We start from the raw sequence: 20,393 nt of genomic DNA, 5'->3' as shown, positions 1-20,393 counted from the left end.
TCTGTGAGTAGTATGGTTGCATTAGGGTCTCCTGAGACATTTATTCTCATACTTAACTCTGCAACAGGTCTGGATGATTATGGGCCTTCAGGCTTCCCAGGTGGCCCTGGTGACAAAGGACAAATAGGAGACCCAAGCACTCTTGAAGGTGCCAGAGGAGGTCCTGGTCAGAAAGGAGAGAGAGGCAATCAAGGTAAGTATTGGGAAGGTGAGGGGAGAGAAGGTGTCCACATTTTAATATATTCAATAAGGAACAAGATTTTGCTTCCAGCACCTAGTCTTATAAAATGCAATTTATGTTACAGCTCATCAGTTTTCATTTGACAAATCCATAAGCTTTTCACTCAATATCTGGAAAGCACATAAGCAATTCTCAGCATGGGCCCAGTATTAACAACTGTATTGGAAAAAAAATCAAAAGTGTTTCATTATTTTTGTCATTTCCAAGTCTCCCACTGGTTCTGTGGGATAATACAGAATGCTGACATTGGTGGAATTTTTACTATACTGTGTAGGAGGTCCCAAAGCTGCCACCTCTGGTGATTTTATTGTTAACCTTGTGATATTTGTTATCTTTCCTTAAACCTTTAAAATCAAAGCTATTGAGCCAACTGCACTTCTCATCCCTCCTAGTCTTTTCTAGCACATCCCCTCTCCGATCTTGGGATTCAAGCCTTTACCTCTCTCTTTAAAATAAATTCACATTCCATCTCTTCCCTAACCAGACATTGAGTTGAAGTCTCCTGTGATCGGCTGTGGCTGACCCAGCAGACATTACTTAACCTTTCACTAGCTAGTGTTTTATGCCTTCAGGAAATTAGGACAGTGGTATCCAGTGACCAAATATCCCCCTTACATTAGCATCCTTTTAGAATAAAAACACTTGACAAAAAGCCAGGCCTAATAAACTATAATCATGCCACACTCTCTCTAAGGCTTACCACTCCGCAGATCTGGGAAAGCCCAATTTTTCTGACGCTCATCCCAGAGCCTCTTTCTGTCTTGGCCATCCCATCTGCCACATCTTTCCCTTGTGAGCAGGGTTTTTCATTTGGAATGCCTATGCTGTCTAAGCTCTCAACCTGGCAAAACAAGGCCTGCTTCTTCATTGGAGACAGGCTTAGAGGAACCTTTAAGCGAATAGCTTTCCTCGCTGTCTTTTTAAGTAAGTGCTGAGATGTTCTTATCTATATCTAGTAGAACCATTTTATTAAAAGAATATGACCAAAAAAAAGTCGTTAACACCCTCTCCCAATCAGCTCTTTACTCTTTTTCTATTCTATTTCTAGATACCAGGTCCCTTCCAAGCCCAAAAAATCCCCTTAATGTTAGCAGCTTCACCATGTTTTAGCATTCCACATTCTCAAGGCCTTGTTACACATTAATTGTATGTGGTTTCTGGAGCTCTTAACCCCCTCTTGTCCACACATTAGCACCTGAAACTAGTTTTAAACACACTTTAGGCAGCTTAGCTATGCCAGCTCAGGGCAGGTGTCACTGTTCTGCGTTACCAGCCCCTGTTCCATTAAATGTCTGGCCAGTCCCCACAGATGAACTGCCCATGGTGCAGTCCTCCAGCATCCCAGGATACAGTGTCCCCTCCCCAACCGTCCTGTTTTTTGTGGACAAACTTTCCACCCTCTGAACTCTACTGCCCAGAAGATGGTTCTAGCACCAAATCAAGTCCCCCCCCACCCCAAGGGTGTGACCTTCCCACCCCCAGGGGTGCAACCCCATGCAAACAACCTACAGAGCACATGCCAGCTAGCCAGGTTGCATGGATGGGTCCAGGAGAGGGGTGAGGGGGGAAGAACAAGGTAGGGGGCCTGATCAGGTCCCCATGATCTGGGGCTTCCTTCCTGGGGCAGTGGCAGTAGTTGTCCCCAAAACACCTTCCCTCACTGGTCCCATCCCTAGCCATGACAGGAATCATGACTGGCACTTCCCTACACCCCAGTCCCAAATACCAGTTTATTAAAACATGAGACCTTCTTTAATTGACTTCTTCTTTAGTTGTTTTAAAATTATTTTGCTTTTACTTCTTTTTATTTCATCCTTTAGGGGTCGACTTCCTTCATTTCACCACCCTTCCCCCACCCCCATTTCCTTTCCACCTCCCATTTCATTACTCACCCCCATCCCATTAACTCTCTCTACCTCCCAGCTTCATATTCCACCCCTACCAACCCATCTCTCACACACCCCAACATAGAGCAGAGATAGAGGCCAGTCCTGGTGCAGCAGCAGCAACTCATAGCTGTAGCTCCTACTTAGGCTCGTGCTCACCAGCCCTCTACTGGCAAGTCACAGCTGTACAGGTGGGGGACAGTCAGAGGTTTTTAGCCTTAAGGTGTGACTGCTCCAAACTCAAGCTAGCACTAACACCAATCAACATTTGAGCAGCTCAAAGTGCAACATGTAACAAGGCCCTCAATTTCCATTCCCTATATGCCCACTCTGTCCATAAAGACATGTACAGATAATAGCTATAGTATCATATATTATTGTATGAATGTTTTCTTAAACAGTTTCCTGATATTTAAAACCTGAAATTCCCATGTATTTACAGTGTCTGAGACTTCGTTCCCCCCGTGTCCTTTGATGGCTTATCCCTTCACCCTGTAAGAAACTATCAACCCATACCTCCTTGTAATCACCAAGATCTGTGCTGTTGCCAACTTTACCATTGGATATGTTATCCTCCCCTTTAAGAAATAGCCATTTTGCTTATTTGATTCATGTTTGTTGGTGTTAAATATTTACCAAGAGAATAAAAACAAGGCTTTGTGGCAGCTTGAGGCTTTCTGAGACACTAGAAGGCTTCTGGCTTCCTAAGACCCTGTGCAATATCTTTATTTGATCATTTAAATGGATAGTTTCATGGAGCCCTGGTCCAGATTTTCAATAGTTTAAAATGTTGATATCTGAGAATTGCCTTTAGATTCTAATTACCCATTTTAATGGGCTCTGAATAGCCACTGATTTCATAGGACATACAATACTGTGTTGTTTGTCCTCTCACTGCACACCCAGCATATGTTAAGCTATCTTGGAGTAGTATTTATACAGTAAAGCACTAGGCATTGAATAAGGTTAACGCTATTAAGCATGGCAAGTATTAATTGTCTGTCTGTCTATATCTGCTTGGAAACAGCTATAACCTTTGTTTTTTTTGGTGGTGGTGTTGTTCCTGAAGTGCTAAAAGCATGATTTTTCAGAGCGTTGAGCTACCACAGCTTTGTCTGAAGTCAATGGGAGCTGTAGGTCCTCTGCACTTCTGAAAAAAATCCAACACTCACTGCATAGAACAATTTGTGATTCATCTAATCATTTTTTATTCATGTTTCTATGGTATTAATGATTTCTTTTTCTTCCCTGCAGGGGAGCGAGGGCCAGCTGGTTCCCCAGGGCATGATGGAATTCCAGGCCCTCCTGGAGTTTCAAACATATCAGGAATCCGGGGTGATGTTGGTTCTCCAGGCCTAGATGGTGTGCCAGGTAATTCATGCCATGTGCCCTGTAGCCAGCATCAGAAAGAATATTTAACACGGATTTTTATCAGTGTGTCTTATTGTGACATGGGGCACCCTCCTCAACCATTGAAAATGGGGCTTTCCAAAGGGGAAGTTATGGCAATTAGCTAGACATTTCCCCGACCATCTGAGGTAAGGTGTGGGGGGGGTATAAATAACTAAAGAAATGTGGTTGTTTAACGGGGTTAAATTTTAGCCCGGATTCAGTGAAGTACCCTTTTTTAAAGAACAGCACTTAAGCACACATTTAGGTAGTTTCTTCAGGTTACCGTTGAAGCATTTTGGTATGGTTTGCTTTGCTGTCTAGCAACTTCCAGAAACACTAAATTAATTTATGGGTTGTTGTTTTTTAACCAGACTTGTAAGTGTAATAAGCTTAGTTAAACCAATGGGGGAAAAATCACCACATAATTATTCCCAAAATTTTGCTAAGAAAATATGCTGAACTAAACTATTAAGTTATACGATATGTCAAGCTTTCAAGGAAAGGTGTTCACTCTTCCTCTGCCTCTGAAAATGTCACCTACCAGGCCATTTACTTATTTATGTGTTTCTTAGATTTATATGCTACTTTCCCATGGGAGGCTCATTGTGTCTTACTGTAAGACAGAATAATATACAAGAATAAATGGGATATTAAAATAAAATATGAATGAAAACGTGCTGAAATAATGTCCCAGCTTAGCCTTGTTTGCTAAATGCCTGCCCAAATAAGAAGGTCTTACAGCACTTCCAGAAGATATCCAGGCTCTGGAGGGCCTTAGGAGGAAGAGAGTTCCAAAGCTGAGGAGGAACTACCCTGATATTTTTTCTAAGTGAACTGGTTGAACTGATAGTACTAGCAAGAGGTTGCTGTCAGCTGACGTTAGGGATCATGATGGGGCATAAGGGAAAATGTAGTCCCTCATGTGCATGGGGCCCAGACTGGGCCAACACTCAATTCAGAACCAACACTGAATTACATCAGAAGGCTATTGCAGACTCTGGAGCACAAGAATTATATTCTCCTGGCAACTCACACCCATGAGAAGGTAGGCCACCACATTCTGCTCCAGTTGCAGCTTCCAGACACATAGTAAAGGACAGCCCTGCAAAAAGAGCATTGCAGTAGTCTAGCATCAAGGTTATGAATGAATGGATGATGGTGGCAAGATCTGAATTGGAAAGAAAAGGCTACAGCCTTCTTAGCAGGTAGTGTTGGTGAAAAGCACTCCTAACTATCAATACCACCTGAAGATCCAGGTGCAGCAGTGGATCCAGGAACATCCTAAGGCTGCAAACCTGAGCGTCAAGGGGAGGCTGAACCTGTTCAAGGATAGGTTTCCCAATCCCTCCAGGTAAAGCACACCTGCCAACACCATCACCTCTCCCTTGTCTGCATTCAGTTCCACTTGAGTCACCCATATCCAATTGTCAACTGCTGCCAGGCACTTTGAAAGGGCAGAGACTCTGGGACCCAGGTGAGATGAGATGCTCCCTGATGTTACTTCACACCAGATTTCCACATGATCTCACTTAGCAATCTCAGATACACATTGAACAGGAGTGGCAACAAGGTGGAGCACTGGGGAGCATCAAAAGAAAGGCTCTAAGGAGATTATGAGCACTCAGCCATTACCATTCTCCCTGCTAGGAAAGAGCAGAACCAATTTATAGCCATCCTGCAAATACCCACCAGGTCACATAAATCCATTATCAGCACCTAATGGTCAACTGTGTCAAGGGCAACTGAAGAAAAACAGGGTACAATTTCCCATCAATCTCCAAAAGAAGATAATCAAACATGAGTGCAGTGTACCTGTTGTACCCAAAATGAAAGCCAGACCAGGAATCTGATTACATCCAGATGTGCCTAGATGGAGCTATCAGGCAACCACCCATTCAATGACCTTTTCCAAAAATGGGAGGTTGGAAATGGGGTAATAGCTGCCTGCCTGGGTAGTCAGCATCAAGAAAGTTTCTTGAGTACAGGCCAGACAATTGCAGATTTAAAAACACCTGGTATTGACAACCCGAAACGTTGAGGCCAGAAATGGCCCCAGGCTTCCCCAGTTGGCTTTTACAAGTGAGGACAGGCATAGATCTGGCTCACAGTTGGTCATCCCCAACCCCCTGAGTACAACCACTGGCTCCGTGGGTGAAAGCAACTGAAATCAATCCATGTAAACTAGACAAGGTGTGCCCATATCTCACACAAGAAAAAACAGTATGGAAGCATGATGGGACAACTCTGTTGGTAGTGAGTAGCTGCTCTACTGGCTGCTGTGCTTTAATGGTGCTGTTTAGAGTGCACCAACATTTTAGACTTGGGTGCCTCAACAAGCTTTTAATTCACTGTTTTTATTGGCAATTGCAGATGCTTAGCAGCTGCAGAAATCAAGTTCACCACAGGCAGGCAGGTTTGAAGCTGAATTTATTGTATTGACTAGGCAAATAGCACAATAGGTAGTATTTATGAATGCACCCAGCATTGACTTAACTCTGCTTCCGCTGAAACCAACAGGAGTTTTATCACTGATAAGCACTTACAATACTGTCCTTAATCTTTAATACTGTAGTTATCAACTTCTCTCCATGATATGTCTTTTCAACTTCAGAATAGGGAAGTTTCAAGCTGTAATAAGGTTTTTTTAATCCACACTTCAGTGGAAGCAGCCTATAATGAGAGAAACTTTATTTTAAACCTGTAATAATTTTGCAATCAGGCATAAAGATCCTTTGTTTTGAGTTCACCAACTGCTGGAAAGCTATTGGAAAACTCCCAAACATTACTTTAAAATAATTCAACACACTGGAAAATCCTGTTACTCGCAGCACAGCAAGCTAAATCAAATTCCTCCCACCTCTCCTCCTTGCATGGGTTATATCTGAAAAATTACTTTCGGACCACAGAGCTTCTCTCTGTAAAGTGCACATTGTTACAGGTACTTTGTGGGTTGGCTATTGATAAAAGAAGCAGAAACAGGTCTATAGCACAACCTTCTTTTTGCTTGCACTTTAAAAACACAAAAACAAGCGTTTATCACAAAGTTTATCTGACTACCTGTGACAGCACAATGTAGATCCTCAGCTATACTGGCTTGGGAGACATGAGAGGTGGGAGGAGCAGATTGGCAGCAAGACTTCTTAAATTTGCTGCGTTCTCCAAATTTCCCTCCAGCCTATACCCAATATTTATAGATGGCTGGTTCTAATATTCTAATACATGATCTCCGATTGGTTTTATTTAAGTGTCTTTGTTTCAATGAAACTTTTGGAACTGACTGAACCAGATCTCTTGTGCCCTTGAAAGGTGTTTATTAGTTGGGATTTATATCTTTGAGAAAGTATAATGGAGTGTTTCTTATCTCTTTTCCTTCTTATCTCCTTTGAGGAATGCTCTTCAGCACTCCTGTTTCTTCTTTACCTTAGCTTATGGTCTTCTCTGACAAGGCTATTCTGTTTTTACAAATTATCTAAGCATCTTAAAAAAAATGTACTTATTATAGTAAAATAACATTGAATACATTTGGTTACATTAATCACTACTACTATTTTTAAGATCAAGCAGTGATACAGTATAGTTGGACAATCAGGGGAGTGTATGGTGGGTTCAAACAAATTTAAGAAATGGCAACAATAGAACTGGGGCTTTTAAATCACAATTTTTGGACTCAGGTAGATTTATTCTAGCCCTAACGCTTTCCATACCACAGAAGTCAAAACATAAGGCAAATGTCAGCACTGCTAAATGTGTCTCTTTGATCTGTTGCCACCTGCAAGGGTTAAGAGACTGAATCCTGGAAAGAGACATGTGCTCTCTTCCAAGGGGTGGCATTTTTTGTGTTCATTTCTCTTAAATGCAGGCTGTATATCCTGCCTTTTAATGAGGATTTCAATCTCAATATGGTTTAACAGGCTATAAAGGAGAACAGGGCAGGCATGGAATACCATCTCCACCAGGAAGCAAAGGAGAAACTGGGCAAATAGGTGTGATTGGAGAAGATGGCCCAAAAGGCACTAGGGGTGACCCTGGTCTAACAGGAAAACCAGGGATTCTAGGGAGCTTTGGAGAAAAAGGTATGTATGATTAAAAACTGCCTCTCTTATTTTTAAGTGCTGATTTGTATGGTACTTGGCTTTATAACTTGGCTTTTAATTTATATTGTCTGCACAAAGTCATGATGACTGTGTGTCATTTTTCACTAAAGGCCAGAAAGGGGAACAAGGTGTCATGGGCACTGTTGGCACAGTGGGAATTCCTGGTGATAGAGGCCCCACTGGACCCAAGGGGAATAGAGGAGTTACTGGTGAGTAAGAGCTGTCCGGTGCTCTGTTTACTTAAACTGTATGTTCTACCTGCTCACTGGCTACCCTACCTGCTCTGAATCTGAAGATGGGAGTCAAACCCTTTTGACTGGACCAATCTGGAATTGCCTTGTGGCTTAAAAGAAGGGACCTACTTGACACTTAAGACCTGGTTCAAAAACTTCCATACACTAGCCATAGCAATTACCATATTTGCCTTTGCCCACCTCATCAAGTCAAACCAACAGAAAAGAAATGGGAAAAGGTAAAAAAAGATTAGATCCCAATTTTAGCAATGCTCATGCCTCTCGTTCCACAAGATGAGACACAGGACAGTGTTTAATGATATGGGACTTATAGGACATTATGCAGTGTTCTTTATCATAATATCTGCTGCTTTATCATCCCCTTTGTCTCCTTCCACTAGTTTGTTTGGGGTTGCTTTTTATTTGCCTGAAATTATACTGTTCCCATGATGCAGAATTACTCTGTACTCTAGAATGTTGAGTGCCTTCCTATCCTCTGAGGTAGTCTAGATACCTTTAAGAAACTCTTGGATGCTTACCTTGCTAGGGTGATCTGACCCCCAGCTGACTTCCTGCCCCTTGGGCAAGGGGCTGGATCTGATATTGCAAGGTCCCTTCCAGCCCTTATGTCTATGAAATCTATGAAAATGCATAAGCCTTGTACATTGATGGGTGAGAGAGAGTGCACAAGTGAAGAGATCTGAGTTATTTTCCTCCCTCTAATTTAATTTGCTCTTTTTTTTTTGTCATAGGTCTTCAGGGACCTCCAGGCTCTCCTGGGCTGTCTCCCATACCCTCTAAGAGGCTTGCTGAGGTTGGTGCACCAGGCCCACATGGGCGGAGAGGGCCCCAAGGAATTCCAGGAGAGATTGGGCCCCAGGGTCCATTAGGTGATTTAGGTAAGAACTGCAACATTGGGGGTTGGCTGCAGCCAAGACTCGGGATTGTGACTGGGGTTTGCCAATGCTTCTGTTGGAACTAAAACTAGGAACTAAAGGTTCCTAACTAGAGGGTCTTGCCCATCCACTCAGGTCAGACCAATTGCCACGTTTGGGGGTCAGGAAGGAATTTTATCCTATGATCAAATTGGTATGGACTGTTGGGGTTTTTGCTTTCCTGTGTGGCAGGGGGCGTAACTCTTTTCCTTGGATCTCTTAAGTGTATTATAACAACACTTGCATCAGATTTGTATAGGCTGATTTGGATAGGAACAGGATTCGAATTACATTTTGACCCGGGGGTGGGAGAAGGAGGGCCTGCAAAAAAATTAAACTGGTCCATTGATTAACAAGTCCACCTAAATGAAGGAGCAATCTAATCAGAGACTCCCCACCTCAATTATGATTTTCAAATCTTACAGGAGGGCTCTCACCTCTTAGGTAGGGGGCTCACCCCCACACCCAAGCTCTGCCATAATTTGCACTCTGGATAGGAATGATCCTGCATCAGGCAGGGGATTGAATTAGATGATTTCCACCTGGCTTTTCTACGAACAAGCAGATTCAACATGATAATTTTTTTAAGGTTTTAGAGGTGCACCTGGTAAACAAGGGCTCCAGGGAAAAAGTGGCATTCCAGCACTTCCAGGGTTTAGAGGTGATCAAGGACCACAAGGGCATCGAGGTCCATCAGGATCTGAGGGTAAGTGATGCTTCAGTATTGTTGTTTCCTTTTCCATTTTCCATTATAGATTATGTCAGTAGCTTACAGGAAGGCAAACATAAATGCAGTTGTGTCCCCCAGCTCTGTCTTCCACTTTCCACAGGGTTCAAACAAAAGTGCTTTTATTTGGCTTCACCTATCAGTAATTTTCACAGCTTTCATCTAATTTTTATAACCCCCCTCCCCCCCCCAAATTTTGACTTAACTAAATCTCATTGTATTCATCTAAAGGATATTATTTAGATTTTGGATGTTTTATATTAGCTGTCTTTAAACATTGACACACTAGTGTTTTAGCAGCAGGAATATTCATGAAAATTGAATATCTAACTAGAAGAAACAGTGAGAATATCCAGCTAATATAAGGAAAGGTGTTTTTGTACCAGAATTACTCATCAGCAGGAATCCTTTGGTTTTCTCTTATTTAAAAAAAAATCCCCAATTTTTTATTTTAAAAAGTAACCCAAAATCCACATTTTTCCATGATTAAAATGAAACACTACTATATGTATATCTATATATTAGTGGTGTTTCATTTTAATAATGGCAAATGCAGATTTTAGGTTACTTTTTTAAACCAAAAACTGAGGATTTGTTTTTATCAGAGAAAACCAAGATCCCTGCTTATCAGAATGAACCAGAAATTTTACCATGTGAATTAAGCTAAGCATAAAGCAATCTATCTCAATGAATAACACCAAATATTGGAATATTTGCTGAGAATTGTTTGGGGGGGAAAGGCATCCATCTCCTGGGTGCTTTTTATTGAAGAATAAGTTTTGAAGTATTCACTGCTTGCCCATATTTTTTTGAAAGATGTTTAACTCATAAGGCCAACTATTTGTGAATTTACTTGTTTAGTAATAAAAAACATTCCTCTTTGCACAGACTAGGCAGGTTGATCCAACAACCATTTACTTCAAAAGAACTAGCTACAAGAAATATGGCTTACCATAAAATAGAAAAGTCTGATGCAATTAAATGTTGAGCAAGACATGTCTCCTCAGTACATTGCATTTTGGCTGAATATTTTCTATCACATTTTTTCCCCTCAAGGTATACCAGGCCGTCCAGGTAGCCCTGGGTTGCCAGGTATGCCAGGTCGTAGCGTTAGCATTGGGTACCTTCTGGTGAAGCATAGCCAATCTGATCAAGAGCCAATGTGCCCCATTGGCATGAACAAACTCTGGAGCGGATACAGTTTGCTATATTTTGAAGGCCAAGAAAAAGCACATAACCAGGACCTTGGTATGTATGCATCTCCCTGACATCCACATTTGAAACTTCCAATCTATTTTTCCTCACTCAAAAAGGAGTATGTAAAATTAGAGCCATTTGGGCTTTGGGGAATATTATGCAAGGAAGCCCAGAAGTAACAAAGTGAAAACTAAAACACCTTCCTTCCATATGCCTCCAAAGGTAGTTCCCTTGTATTGCTCTGGCAGTTCAAGTATAACTGCAAAATCTGTGTAAGCATCACTGAATGTGGAGTTGTTCTGACAAACATGTATGCAGGTGTGGGCTAGAAGTACATCCTGTTGGAATATGCGTACTCAGAGTTTGGTGGTTTATTTTTACAGGGCTGGCTGGCTCATGTTTGACTCGGTTTAGTACTATGCCGTTCCTCTACTGTAACCCTGGGGATGTCTGTTACTATGCAAACCGGAATGATAAGTCCTACTGGCTCTCAACCACAGCACCTCTGCCCATGATGCCTGTGGCAGAAGAAGAAATTAGACCGTATATCAGTCGCTGCTCGGTCTGCGAGGCCCCAGCTGTCGCGATTGCTGTCCACAGCCAAGATGTGTCAATCCCACACTGCCCCGAAGGATGGCGTAGTTTATGGATCGGATATTCCTTCTTGATGGTATTTTATTCTTTAAATAAATTTTGTTATGCCAGTGCCATGGTCAAAATTTAAGTTTGGGTGTCCCAGCCTGGGCAAGCTTCAGGAACAGGTTTTCCTGCAGTAAAGAAGCCCTGAGGGAGCAGAAAGCGTAATGGGGAGTTGTTCATCTCTCGCCTCAGAGACCAATGACAGTCAGAAGAATGGCTAAGGCAGCTGTTTCTGTTTAACCAGGCTAGTATGTGAAGCTGATTAAAATTTCTCTATTCTAGGCAGGAAATTGGTCATGAGAATAGAGCGCCTTCCCTGCTGTATGTGATGCAGAAAGGGGACCCAGAAAACAAAAGTAGACATAAGTAAAAATGGCAACCAGTGTTAATGTGCTGAGGTAGTGTGTGGATGTCTCAGACAGTGAGAACTGGGAGTAGGTAACATTGTTAATGAAAGACTTCTCAAGAAATTGACCTGAAAAATCACTGATTTACACAAAAAGGGAAACTTGAAATTGTTTATCGCAATAACAGGCAGCATGAAAAGTAACTTTCCCCACATAAAAATGTTTAACTAATTAAGACCAGGTACCCCTAATTGATGGCAGGAGATTGCACATACTTTCCTTTGGGGTCAGGTCCATGCAGCACTGATGGGGCCCAATCTTGCAATGCTTGCACACACCAGAGTAAATCACTAACACCAGAGGGCGTTGAGGCTGCACCAAGGCTATGGAATCAACCTCAGAATAAGCAGTGTCATATTCAACAGACAGCACAAGTCAGAGGTGTGTGATCTGACCAAGACTTTACTGCTCTGAAAGAACTGGGAAAACTCCATCGATCTCCGCGTTATGCCAATGCCAATAACAGAATTTGGACACAGAGAGAGAGCAGGAGATACAGAACTGCCTGTTCTAATCTCTCTATTGATGAAGGCCAGAAACAAAGTCTTTACTAGAGCTGAACCTACAGTTTTCATGCCTCCAAGAAAGTGCCACCAAAAGCAAAAAAGCGCACTATTTATTTTCATCAATGTTTTCCACAGAAAATGACCGTCAAAGGAAAAAAATCCAGCTTTTTAACCAACAAAAATACTGAGAAGTCTCCACTTTCCACAAACATTTTTATGTTATTCAGTCCAAGTTTCCATTGAGGAGAGGCTGACAAAGAGCCAGAGCCCAACCTGCCATATATTTAGTGTCTCTTCCTACAGCTTTCCTTTGCTTCTGTAAAATGCAGCTGTTATTATTTTCTTGCTTTGCAGGGGTGTTGAGGATCAATTCGCTAAACACCCGTAAAGACCCTTTGTACATACTTACATTATGAATAGTGTCACAACCTTGGCAACTGCCGGTCATTTCCCAGCCGACTCCCATCAAGGGAAGTGCCAAAAACTGCAAGTATTTATGAGACAAAACTTTCAGCTTCCTGGCACATATTTGCACAATATTAGCATTTGAGCAATGGCCAGTCGAATACTTAGGTTGTGTACACTGTGGGATTTTGAGCACTGTGGAATTACATGTTGAAGCACACTATGTTCTTGATGATCCCAAAGCATATTTAAGTCTATGTTGCAACTTCCTTATGGTAAATGGTTCTGAGTGGGCCCACCCAGAGCTTTGTTAGGTCAAAGGAACTGTACACAGGAGATGGGACCTGCCTACCTAGATCCGGTTTCAGGATCTGAGCCCTGAATAGCAGAGATTAGATTTCTGTTAAAACATTCTGAGTTTGTAAGATTGCAAAAGACAATTCAAAGTGCTTTGGCCCCCAAGTCTGTCTAATGTCTAAAGCTGCATCAGTGCTCAAAGAGGGCTTGCAGTTTACCTCAGCTGCTCTCCACCGAGTTATAATTTGAAAGATTTGAAGGCTCTTAACAAATGTGCCACCCTAGTTTCTTTGGAGGCACAGTAGCTTGGGAACTGGAATATTCATCTTTACCTAAAAGACTATTTAACTTCACCCTAGAAATACAGAAGACAAAGCAACAAAGTCAGCTCTGGTGTCCTTGGCTGGTCTTAGCTGTTGCATGAGAGGTTGAATTTGAGCCATATTTAACAGGTCAGAGATCAAAGCCCAGGTGCAGCTACTCGGAGTCAGATGGCGTAATACCTGTTGAAATGGTACAGGACTGTCACTCCCCCCACCCCCTTCACCCTTCCTTGTAGCCCTACAGATCATATTCTGCTTTATTAACAAACTTTGTGCAGCTTAGCAAGCTTGGTTGGGCTGTGCACTGAAAGCCTAGTAACAAGGCTTTGATTGTTTTCACATGAGGAATGAAAGCCCTTTTCATTTTGTAATATAAAATGGGGAACTTGAGAAGCTGAAGAGGTGGAAGAAGCTATTTGAGAAGAAAGATACGTAATATTTTATGCAAAGTTAGAGAGAACTATGCTGGGATGTTTAGTGTTCCTGTTTATGTACCTTCTAAAGGAACAAGGTAATGATTAAGTCTGTGTGTGGTTGATAAATGTTATTTAAACTGTGTAAGCCAGGCCATTTTTTAACCAGTGTGAGAAGGGCTGTATTTAACACAAACATTAGATTATTCAAGTGCTAGGAAAAACATAGTTAATTAAAGCAATCAACTTGCATCACCCTGTTTCAATGTATGGTGTGGTATGGAAAATGAGTATTATAGATAGGAGAAAATTTTCACACTACCCCTTCCCTCTCGTTGCACCTTCAAAGGTGAGGGGAGTTTAAGCTGTCTTCGGTGCATGAACATGGAATCACATGGATAAAGACTGAATGAGAGGTTTACAGTGGAAAACAAGAACAAACGGTGTTAAAGCAGGGGTGGGCAAAAAGCGACCTGCTGTCAGACTCCATTTCCTCGCAGCCCCACAATGAGGCAGATGCTTTAGGCAGGGGCCTGTAGGAAGCAGATTGCAGCTCTCCCACAGCCACATGCTGTCACCACCCCAAGATCCCAGCCCCAGACACACTCCTCACCCAGCCATGTGATCTGTTCATGCAGCTCCCATTCCTAGTGGTGGATGCAGGGCACATGGGCCAGCGTGCCTGGGCAGCTGGGCTGGGTCTGGCAGCCGCATCCAGAAGGAGCTGTTGCTACTACAGCTGCCAGGAAATGGAATCTGGTCACAAGCTGCTTCCAGCCTACAGGCCATATTTTGCCCAACCCCGTGTTTCTTCCTCTGACCTGCTACATGAGTAATCGCAGTTAGTAGGATCAGCAAAATCAGAAAGTCCTAAAGGCAAACTTTTCTGGGTGACATACAGAAGCTGTTTTGCCTTCTGTCTCCTCTTTCCCCTGTATATAGGCTGTATTATTCTAAAGTAGAGTTTCTTAGCCCATAGGTCACGAACCAAATGTGGGTTGCAAGAATATATGAAAGGGTCATGAACAAAGTATAAAAATGGATTTTCCTTTAAAGGAGAAAAATGTGGGAAACAGTGGCTTTCCCCTTGCAAGCTGGCAGAGCTCTAGCCTGCAAGGAGCTGCTTGGCCCCCCCATGTACAACACACTCAGGGGCTGGGGCACTGGGTCAGGAGTGAGGGGCACTGGCTTGGTACTGGTGATTGATATTTACAAATGGGTCCTGGTACAAAAAAAGGTTGAGAACTACTGTCATAGGCTACAAACTTGTACAGTCCTGCCCCTGTCTGAACACTCTTTGTCTTTTCTAGCACACTGCAGCTGGTGATGAAGGTGGAGGGCAGTCACTGGTTTCTCCTGGAAGCTGTTTGGAAGATTTCAGAGCTACCCCTTTTATTGAATGCAATGGTGCCCGTGGAACCTGCCACTACTATGCAAACAAGTACAGCTTCTGGCTTACTACTATTGAAGAGCAATTCCAGAGCACACCCTCTGCAGACACGCTTAAGGCAGGACTCATCCGAACTCACATCAGCAGATGTCAAGTTTGCATGAAAAATTTGTAAAAAAAAAAAAATCTCTCCTAGTGTAAGGGAAAGGTTTCAGCCATTTGTACACGATCATGTTGGTGCTTATGTAACTTATTACCTCAGGAGTTGAATGAAAAGTTAATTTTAAAAAGGTGTCTGTAAAAACAACTCAGCACACTTATACAAAGTAGTGCTGATTTCTCCTACCATACAGTATATTTTCATTAGTCTAACACTATATTATTTGTTAACCGATTCAGATAGTCTTGAGATACCAAAAAACCCATCCAGTTATTAACCTACAAATTCTCTTGGTCAGATACATGCTCTTGGAATAAATGTATTGTATATATTAATTGTACTAGTGTGAACCATAAACTAACCACCATAGTGAGATGAGCAGTAACTAGAATAAGAAATTATAAATGTTAGTACAACAGTGAAATAAGCTCTAGGGACTGCTCATTTATCTGAGTCCCAAGTCTAATGTTTCAGAACGAGGCACATACTTTTGGAGTTTATCTGGACACTGAAGATGGAAAGACAGCTTGGTCATGTTAGACTTAGCAGGTATCTGCCATCCTTTCTGTTCCACCATGCCCATCACCATAGCTCCTGAACATTTTCCATCAGCCAAGGGAGCCACATTTAGTGATCATGCTTTTGCAGTGAACACCACTCAGCACTAAGAGCAGCCTCTTACTTCACAAACTTAATGCATTTTTCCAGCCAGATCCCATGTTCCAAGACAACTGCAAAGGGTCCCTCGCTCCTTTTTCTCCTGGGCATTTGTTCTGTACCACACTAGTCTCAGGGGATCATAATTTATTAACAGCTTTGAGAACAATTTATAGACACCTTTGGGGTTATAGAGCAACAACTAACTGCCCACCTGGAAAGCCCAGTTTTTGCACATGATTTCCCTTATGTAAAATTACCACTCAGAAGGGGCATATCTACACATGCAATCAATGCAACTGAATATACTCTGACTCAATTTGAGTCAAAGTAAACTAAATTCCGACATCATGTCTACATGTGCATTTAAGCATAGTAATTTACTACACTGCCAGATACCACTTGCATCTGATGAGACTATTCAACAGCACAATAAATTAGTTTACTGCTCCGTAATTGCCACACACCTGTAGCTAGTGTCACTTCACTGCACAGCAAATTAGCTTGCGGCACAGTAAAGAGTCTTGTGTAGATGTGCCCAGAGCTGCATCACTTTCCATTCTGTAACCTACCTAATTTATCTCAGAGGGAGGAGGTGATAAGATGGGGATGATGGCAACATTATCAGCTGGCTCTACTGCTGGGAGGAAATATGGAAGGGCTAGAAGTTACTCAGCCATGGATGAGAGGTAGGTTTGGTAGTCTTTCCCTTAGATATCCATCAAACAGGGCACTGGGTTTGCTAGATATCAGCTTCACAAAGGTGAGCTCCCTTCCCTGTAGAATGAGAACATTTGGCTCAGGGTTAAATTGCCTGCCACTTTCCTAGGAGAGGAAAAAAGAACTCAAGTGATTTATTTTTAATCATTTTCTTGCAATTCTCAGGCAGGACAGTGTTAAGTGTGCTGACTACCTAATTTAAATTGGTCATGTTGCATGCAAGAGTTTGAAGCCTCCCAATCTGATAGGAAAAGAACAAGATACCATAAACACTCATACCATATTTTTTTTAAAATACTACCTAGTCCCATTTTAAATCTATCTAAGTTCATCTCTCTCTGATGGCGTTTATTGGGTTCTGCAATTATGTTCCATCACTGCTGTAATTATCATAAATATAGTTATGTTTTTCCTAGACCTCTATTCTTAACTATTTCAAATTTCTAGGTATTCTCAAGGTACCATTACACCTGCTGTCCAAAAAGAGTCTGGCTCAACCTAAATTTACACCCCATAAGCAAGCAAAGATCCACTCATTCCACAGCTTGTACACCTGCACTATTTTAGAGACAAAGGCTGCTAAGAAGCTATTTTATCTAGTTCCTCAGTTGTGTACAGACACAATCCTGGGAGGGAGGTCAATCAAAGAATCTATTGTGGTCTGTAAAGTTGAAGAGCAGGGAGCCCCTGTCCATGATGAAACCAGGAGGGTTTTTTTTAATTATGTTAAACCACTTCTGCATTTGGTGTAGAGTTGTGTTTTTTTAAAAGTTCTCACATTTCCTGTAACTCATTTTCCCAGTTTAGATATGCCCCCAAATTGAATCTGTCCTCAAACATTCAGGCGAGGTAGGGAACAAAGGCCAAGCAATTTGCCTCCAGTTGTGGTAGAACTGAATCTCTATAATTGAATCTGTGCAGTACCTTAGCTGTAAGAGCCAGCCTCTCCGACAGACCAATCAATCTGTTGTGTCTCAACTTACGAAAAGCATTAAAACTGAAAACACATTGCAGGCAATATTCAAAACTGGATCAATGTCTGAACATCACTCTAAGTTATACTGCAATAAACAGCCCTGAACCATCATAAAGGGAAAGTTCTAAGAGAGAGGATTGCAAGATTAACATTCATTATTTCAGAATTTTACATAGTGTTCAATAGATGTTATAGCATTCCCATAGGTATTTTAAGAGAACTTAATTGAAGTTTATGCAGTGGATCATTTTTGTTTGCAGAGGATTTGCAATATAGTTATTGAAGACAATAGCCAAATACACTTTCAAAAGCCACACTAATAGCAAACATATTGCCTAAACTTTGCCTACAGTGATATTTTTTTTTGCACAAAAGGCTTGTAAAATGTACAAGAAAGGAGCATTTCCTTGCCAGCCAGATTAGATATTGGCTTTCTCCAATACTGCATACCCTATGCCTAACAACATTGTTAAATGCAAACATTAAAGGTTGAGAAGTCAGGCACATAATTCAAGGAATTACAGAATTAATACAGCCTTAGAAATTTGACCTTTTGTACTTTTTCAGTACCTTTCAGTGTACTTTTGTTTCTAAGCCTTCTGATTATGTTGACTATTATATTTTGTTCTTTTCCTGGGCAAAGCTTCTGTTCTGCCAATGAAGCTTAACTCAGAACGCTTTAAGCAGCTACTGTTCCTCACTGAGTTTCAGCATTCACCTAAAGCACTAAGCTCAAGTGTACAACAAAACACTGAACAGAAGAACATTTCATTAAAAGCCTATGGTTCGTTAACACAAATTCGTCAACAGCTTCTACTTTCAAAAAGTGTACAATTTTCTTGATTGAAAAAAAACCCAACCTTAAATATATTATCATTCTGCTGATGGGCTAGGCTATAGAAGTGACTGTTCAAGCCACAAATATTTTGCTTGTCTTTCAAGAGGCCTTTCTGCTTCAAGCACACTTTCTGTCCTTTGTGCAACTTCTAAAAAGCTTTCTGAAGTACAGCACTCCAAAAGTACTCCTGGAAGAGCTCAATAAGACCACACTTATTCAAATCTTTATTATTATTCAGGGCAGTATATTAAAATGCTTGGCTGTATTCACAGAACCTGATGATTCTGACTATCAAGAATGTGTGTTACTGTCTTGTTTAAGGCAGACGTAGACAGATACTGCAGCCTGAGCAGATTATAAGGAATGAACACAACTTTTTCCTGCAATAGAAATATCTAGAACCTTGAGGAATTCATATCTTTTTAATAAATAAAAAGGTAGATATTCTTCCATAGCCCCTACGATCATAAGTGGCCTTGCTACTCCCCCCAGTAAGTGAGGTTTCCCAGAATTACCCAGTTTCATAGTTTTTAGGAGCTGGAAGGGACCTTACAGATCATTGGGTCCAGCCCCCTTCTCCTTGGGCAGGAAAGACCGTGGGGTCAGATGACCCCAGCAAGATGGGCATCAAGATACTTTTTGTAGATCACCAGGGCGGGTGACTGTACCACCTCTGGGGGAGCCTGTTCCAAACCTCTCCAGCCCTGGCAGATGGAGCCTTTTACTGGACATTTGGACAAAAGACAAGTGAAGAATTATTCTTTAAGAAGGAGGATTACTATGGAGCATACACTTGATAAATGATGGGACAGCACTTGGTCTTCTCTAACAAGGATGGAGGCTACTGAGCCATACCTGTCACCTCTTAATTGATGGAGGAAGCGGAGGGCCTCTACAATATTGCAGCCTCAGTTACTGGGTAGTTAAGACACTTGCCCAGTAAACCCAAGGCTCAGCCCCTTCTTGCCCAGAGGGGGTTTGAACTTCCCAGTGTGGTGTTTTAACCACCATGCCATAGGTAAGGTATGACACCCTCTCTAGCTCCTTTGAGGCTGTCTCCTGAGCAACCTAGCATAAATACAAGGTGAATGATGTGTGGCTCAGCGATGCGTCAGGAAGGAAGCGGACCCATGTTCTAGCCTGGGCCCTTACTCCATCCATCTTAACAACAATTAAATGCAAGGGGCTGTGGCTTAGCTTCAAAGGAAGCACAGGAGGAGGATCTGGCTAATGTCTCCCCTCCAAGGTGGAGGTTAAAGCACTGTGCTGGGAAATCAGAGGGATTCTGGTTCAAGTAGGTACATGACAGCACTATTGAGGTCCAGATTAAATAGCTAACCTGGCAAGCTCATCTTGGTTGTGCAAGTCAGGCTAGGTTGTTTTTTTTCCTTCTTCATGCACCACCACCAACAGAGCATCTGCATGATGAAGTAGCCTGTTAGATATTTGCCAACCCTTTATTTGCAGTGGATTTGTACAAGGGTAGCCAACTGGAACTTAGGCAGTTCTGTTGCTGTTCTCTCAATAAATAAAAGATGCATGCAGTAAAGACTTGTTACGTCACTGCTATCAAGTGTAACTCTCGACTCTGCAGGGAGCAAACCTGATAAACTGGCTTGATTTCTACATTCCTGCTTTTAACTTAAGAACAGTTTTGGTTCTAATGTTACTAGTCAGGCTTTCCAAAAGCTCTTTTATGAATTTCTCAGATCTCACATCTATCACATAGATGTGATAGGAATCTAACTCCTTGGCCACATGCTATCTACACATTAGTATTTTATAAATTTTATTTTTAAGCTTAAATGTTAGAAGTAGCTCTATCTTTATTTACCTCATAGAATCTAAAGTTTCTTTCATAGATTTCATAGATTACATAGACATTAGGGCTGGAAGGGACCTCGGGAGATCATCGAGTCCAGCCCCCTGCCCAAAGGGCAGGAAGTCAGCTGGGGTC

The 20,393-nt window shown here is 41.9% G+C and overlaps 1 protein-coding gene across 1 annotated transcript in view; it reads left to right on the top strand.

The window, feature by feature from the left end:
* COL4A2 (collagen type IV alpha 2 chain) overlaps positions 1-16,908 on the top strand; it is a 241,031-nt gene extending 224,123 nt beyond the window's left edge. Inside the window, exons 40-48 of the mRNA XM_019528485.1 lie at positions 68-193; positions 3,382-3,498; positions 7,431-7,592; positions 7,724-7,822; positions 8,599-8,745; positions 9,371-9,487; positions 10,565-10,756; positions 11,089-11,375; positions 15,006-16,908. Of these exons, the coding sequence (XP_019384030.1) occupies positions 68-193; positions 3,382-3,498; positions 7,431-7,592; positions 7,724-7,822; positions 8,599-8,745; positions 9,371-9,487; positions 10,565-10,756; positions 11,089-11,375; positions 15,006-15,260 (1,502 nt within the window). The 3' untranslated portion in view covers positions 15,261-16,908. The remainder of the gene's footprint in view (positions 1-67; positions 194-3,381; positions 3,499-7,430; positions 7,593-7,723; positions 7,823-8,598; positions 8,746-9,370; positions 9,488-10,564; positions 10,757-11,088; positions 11,376-15,005) is intronic.
* Positions 16,909-20,393: the final 3,485 nt, after the last annotated feature.

This window comes from Crocodylus porosus, unplaced genomic scaffold (genome assembly GCF_001723895.1).
Source record: "Crocodylus porosus isolate Cpor-Errol unplaced genomic scaffold, CroPor_comp1, whole genome shotgun sequence".
Taxonomy (NCBI): domain Eukaryota; kingdom Metazoa; phylum Chordata; order Crocodylia; family Crocodylidae; genus Crocodylus; species Crocodylus porosus.
The sequence above is the reverse complement of the archived record's forward strand: the minus strand, read 5'-3'. Positions and strand labels throughout refer to the sequence as shown.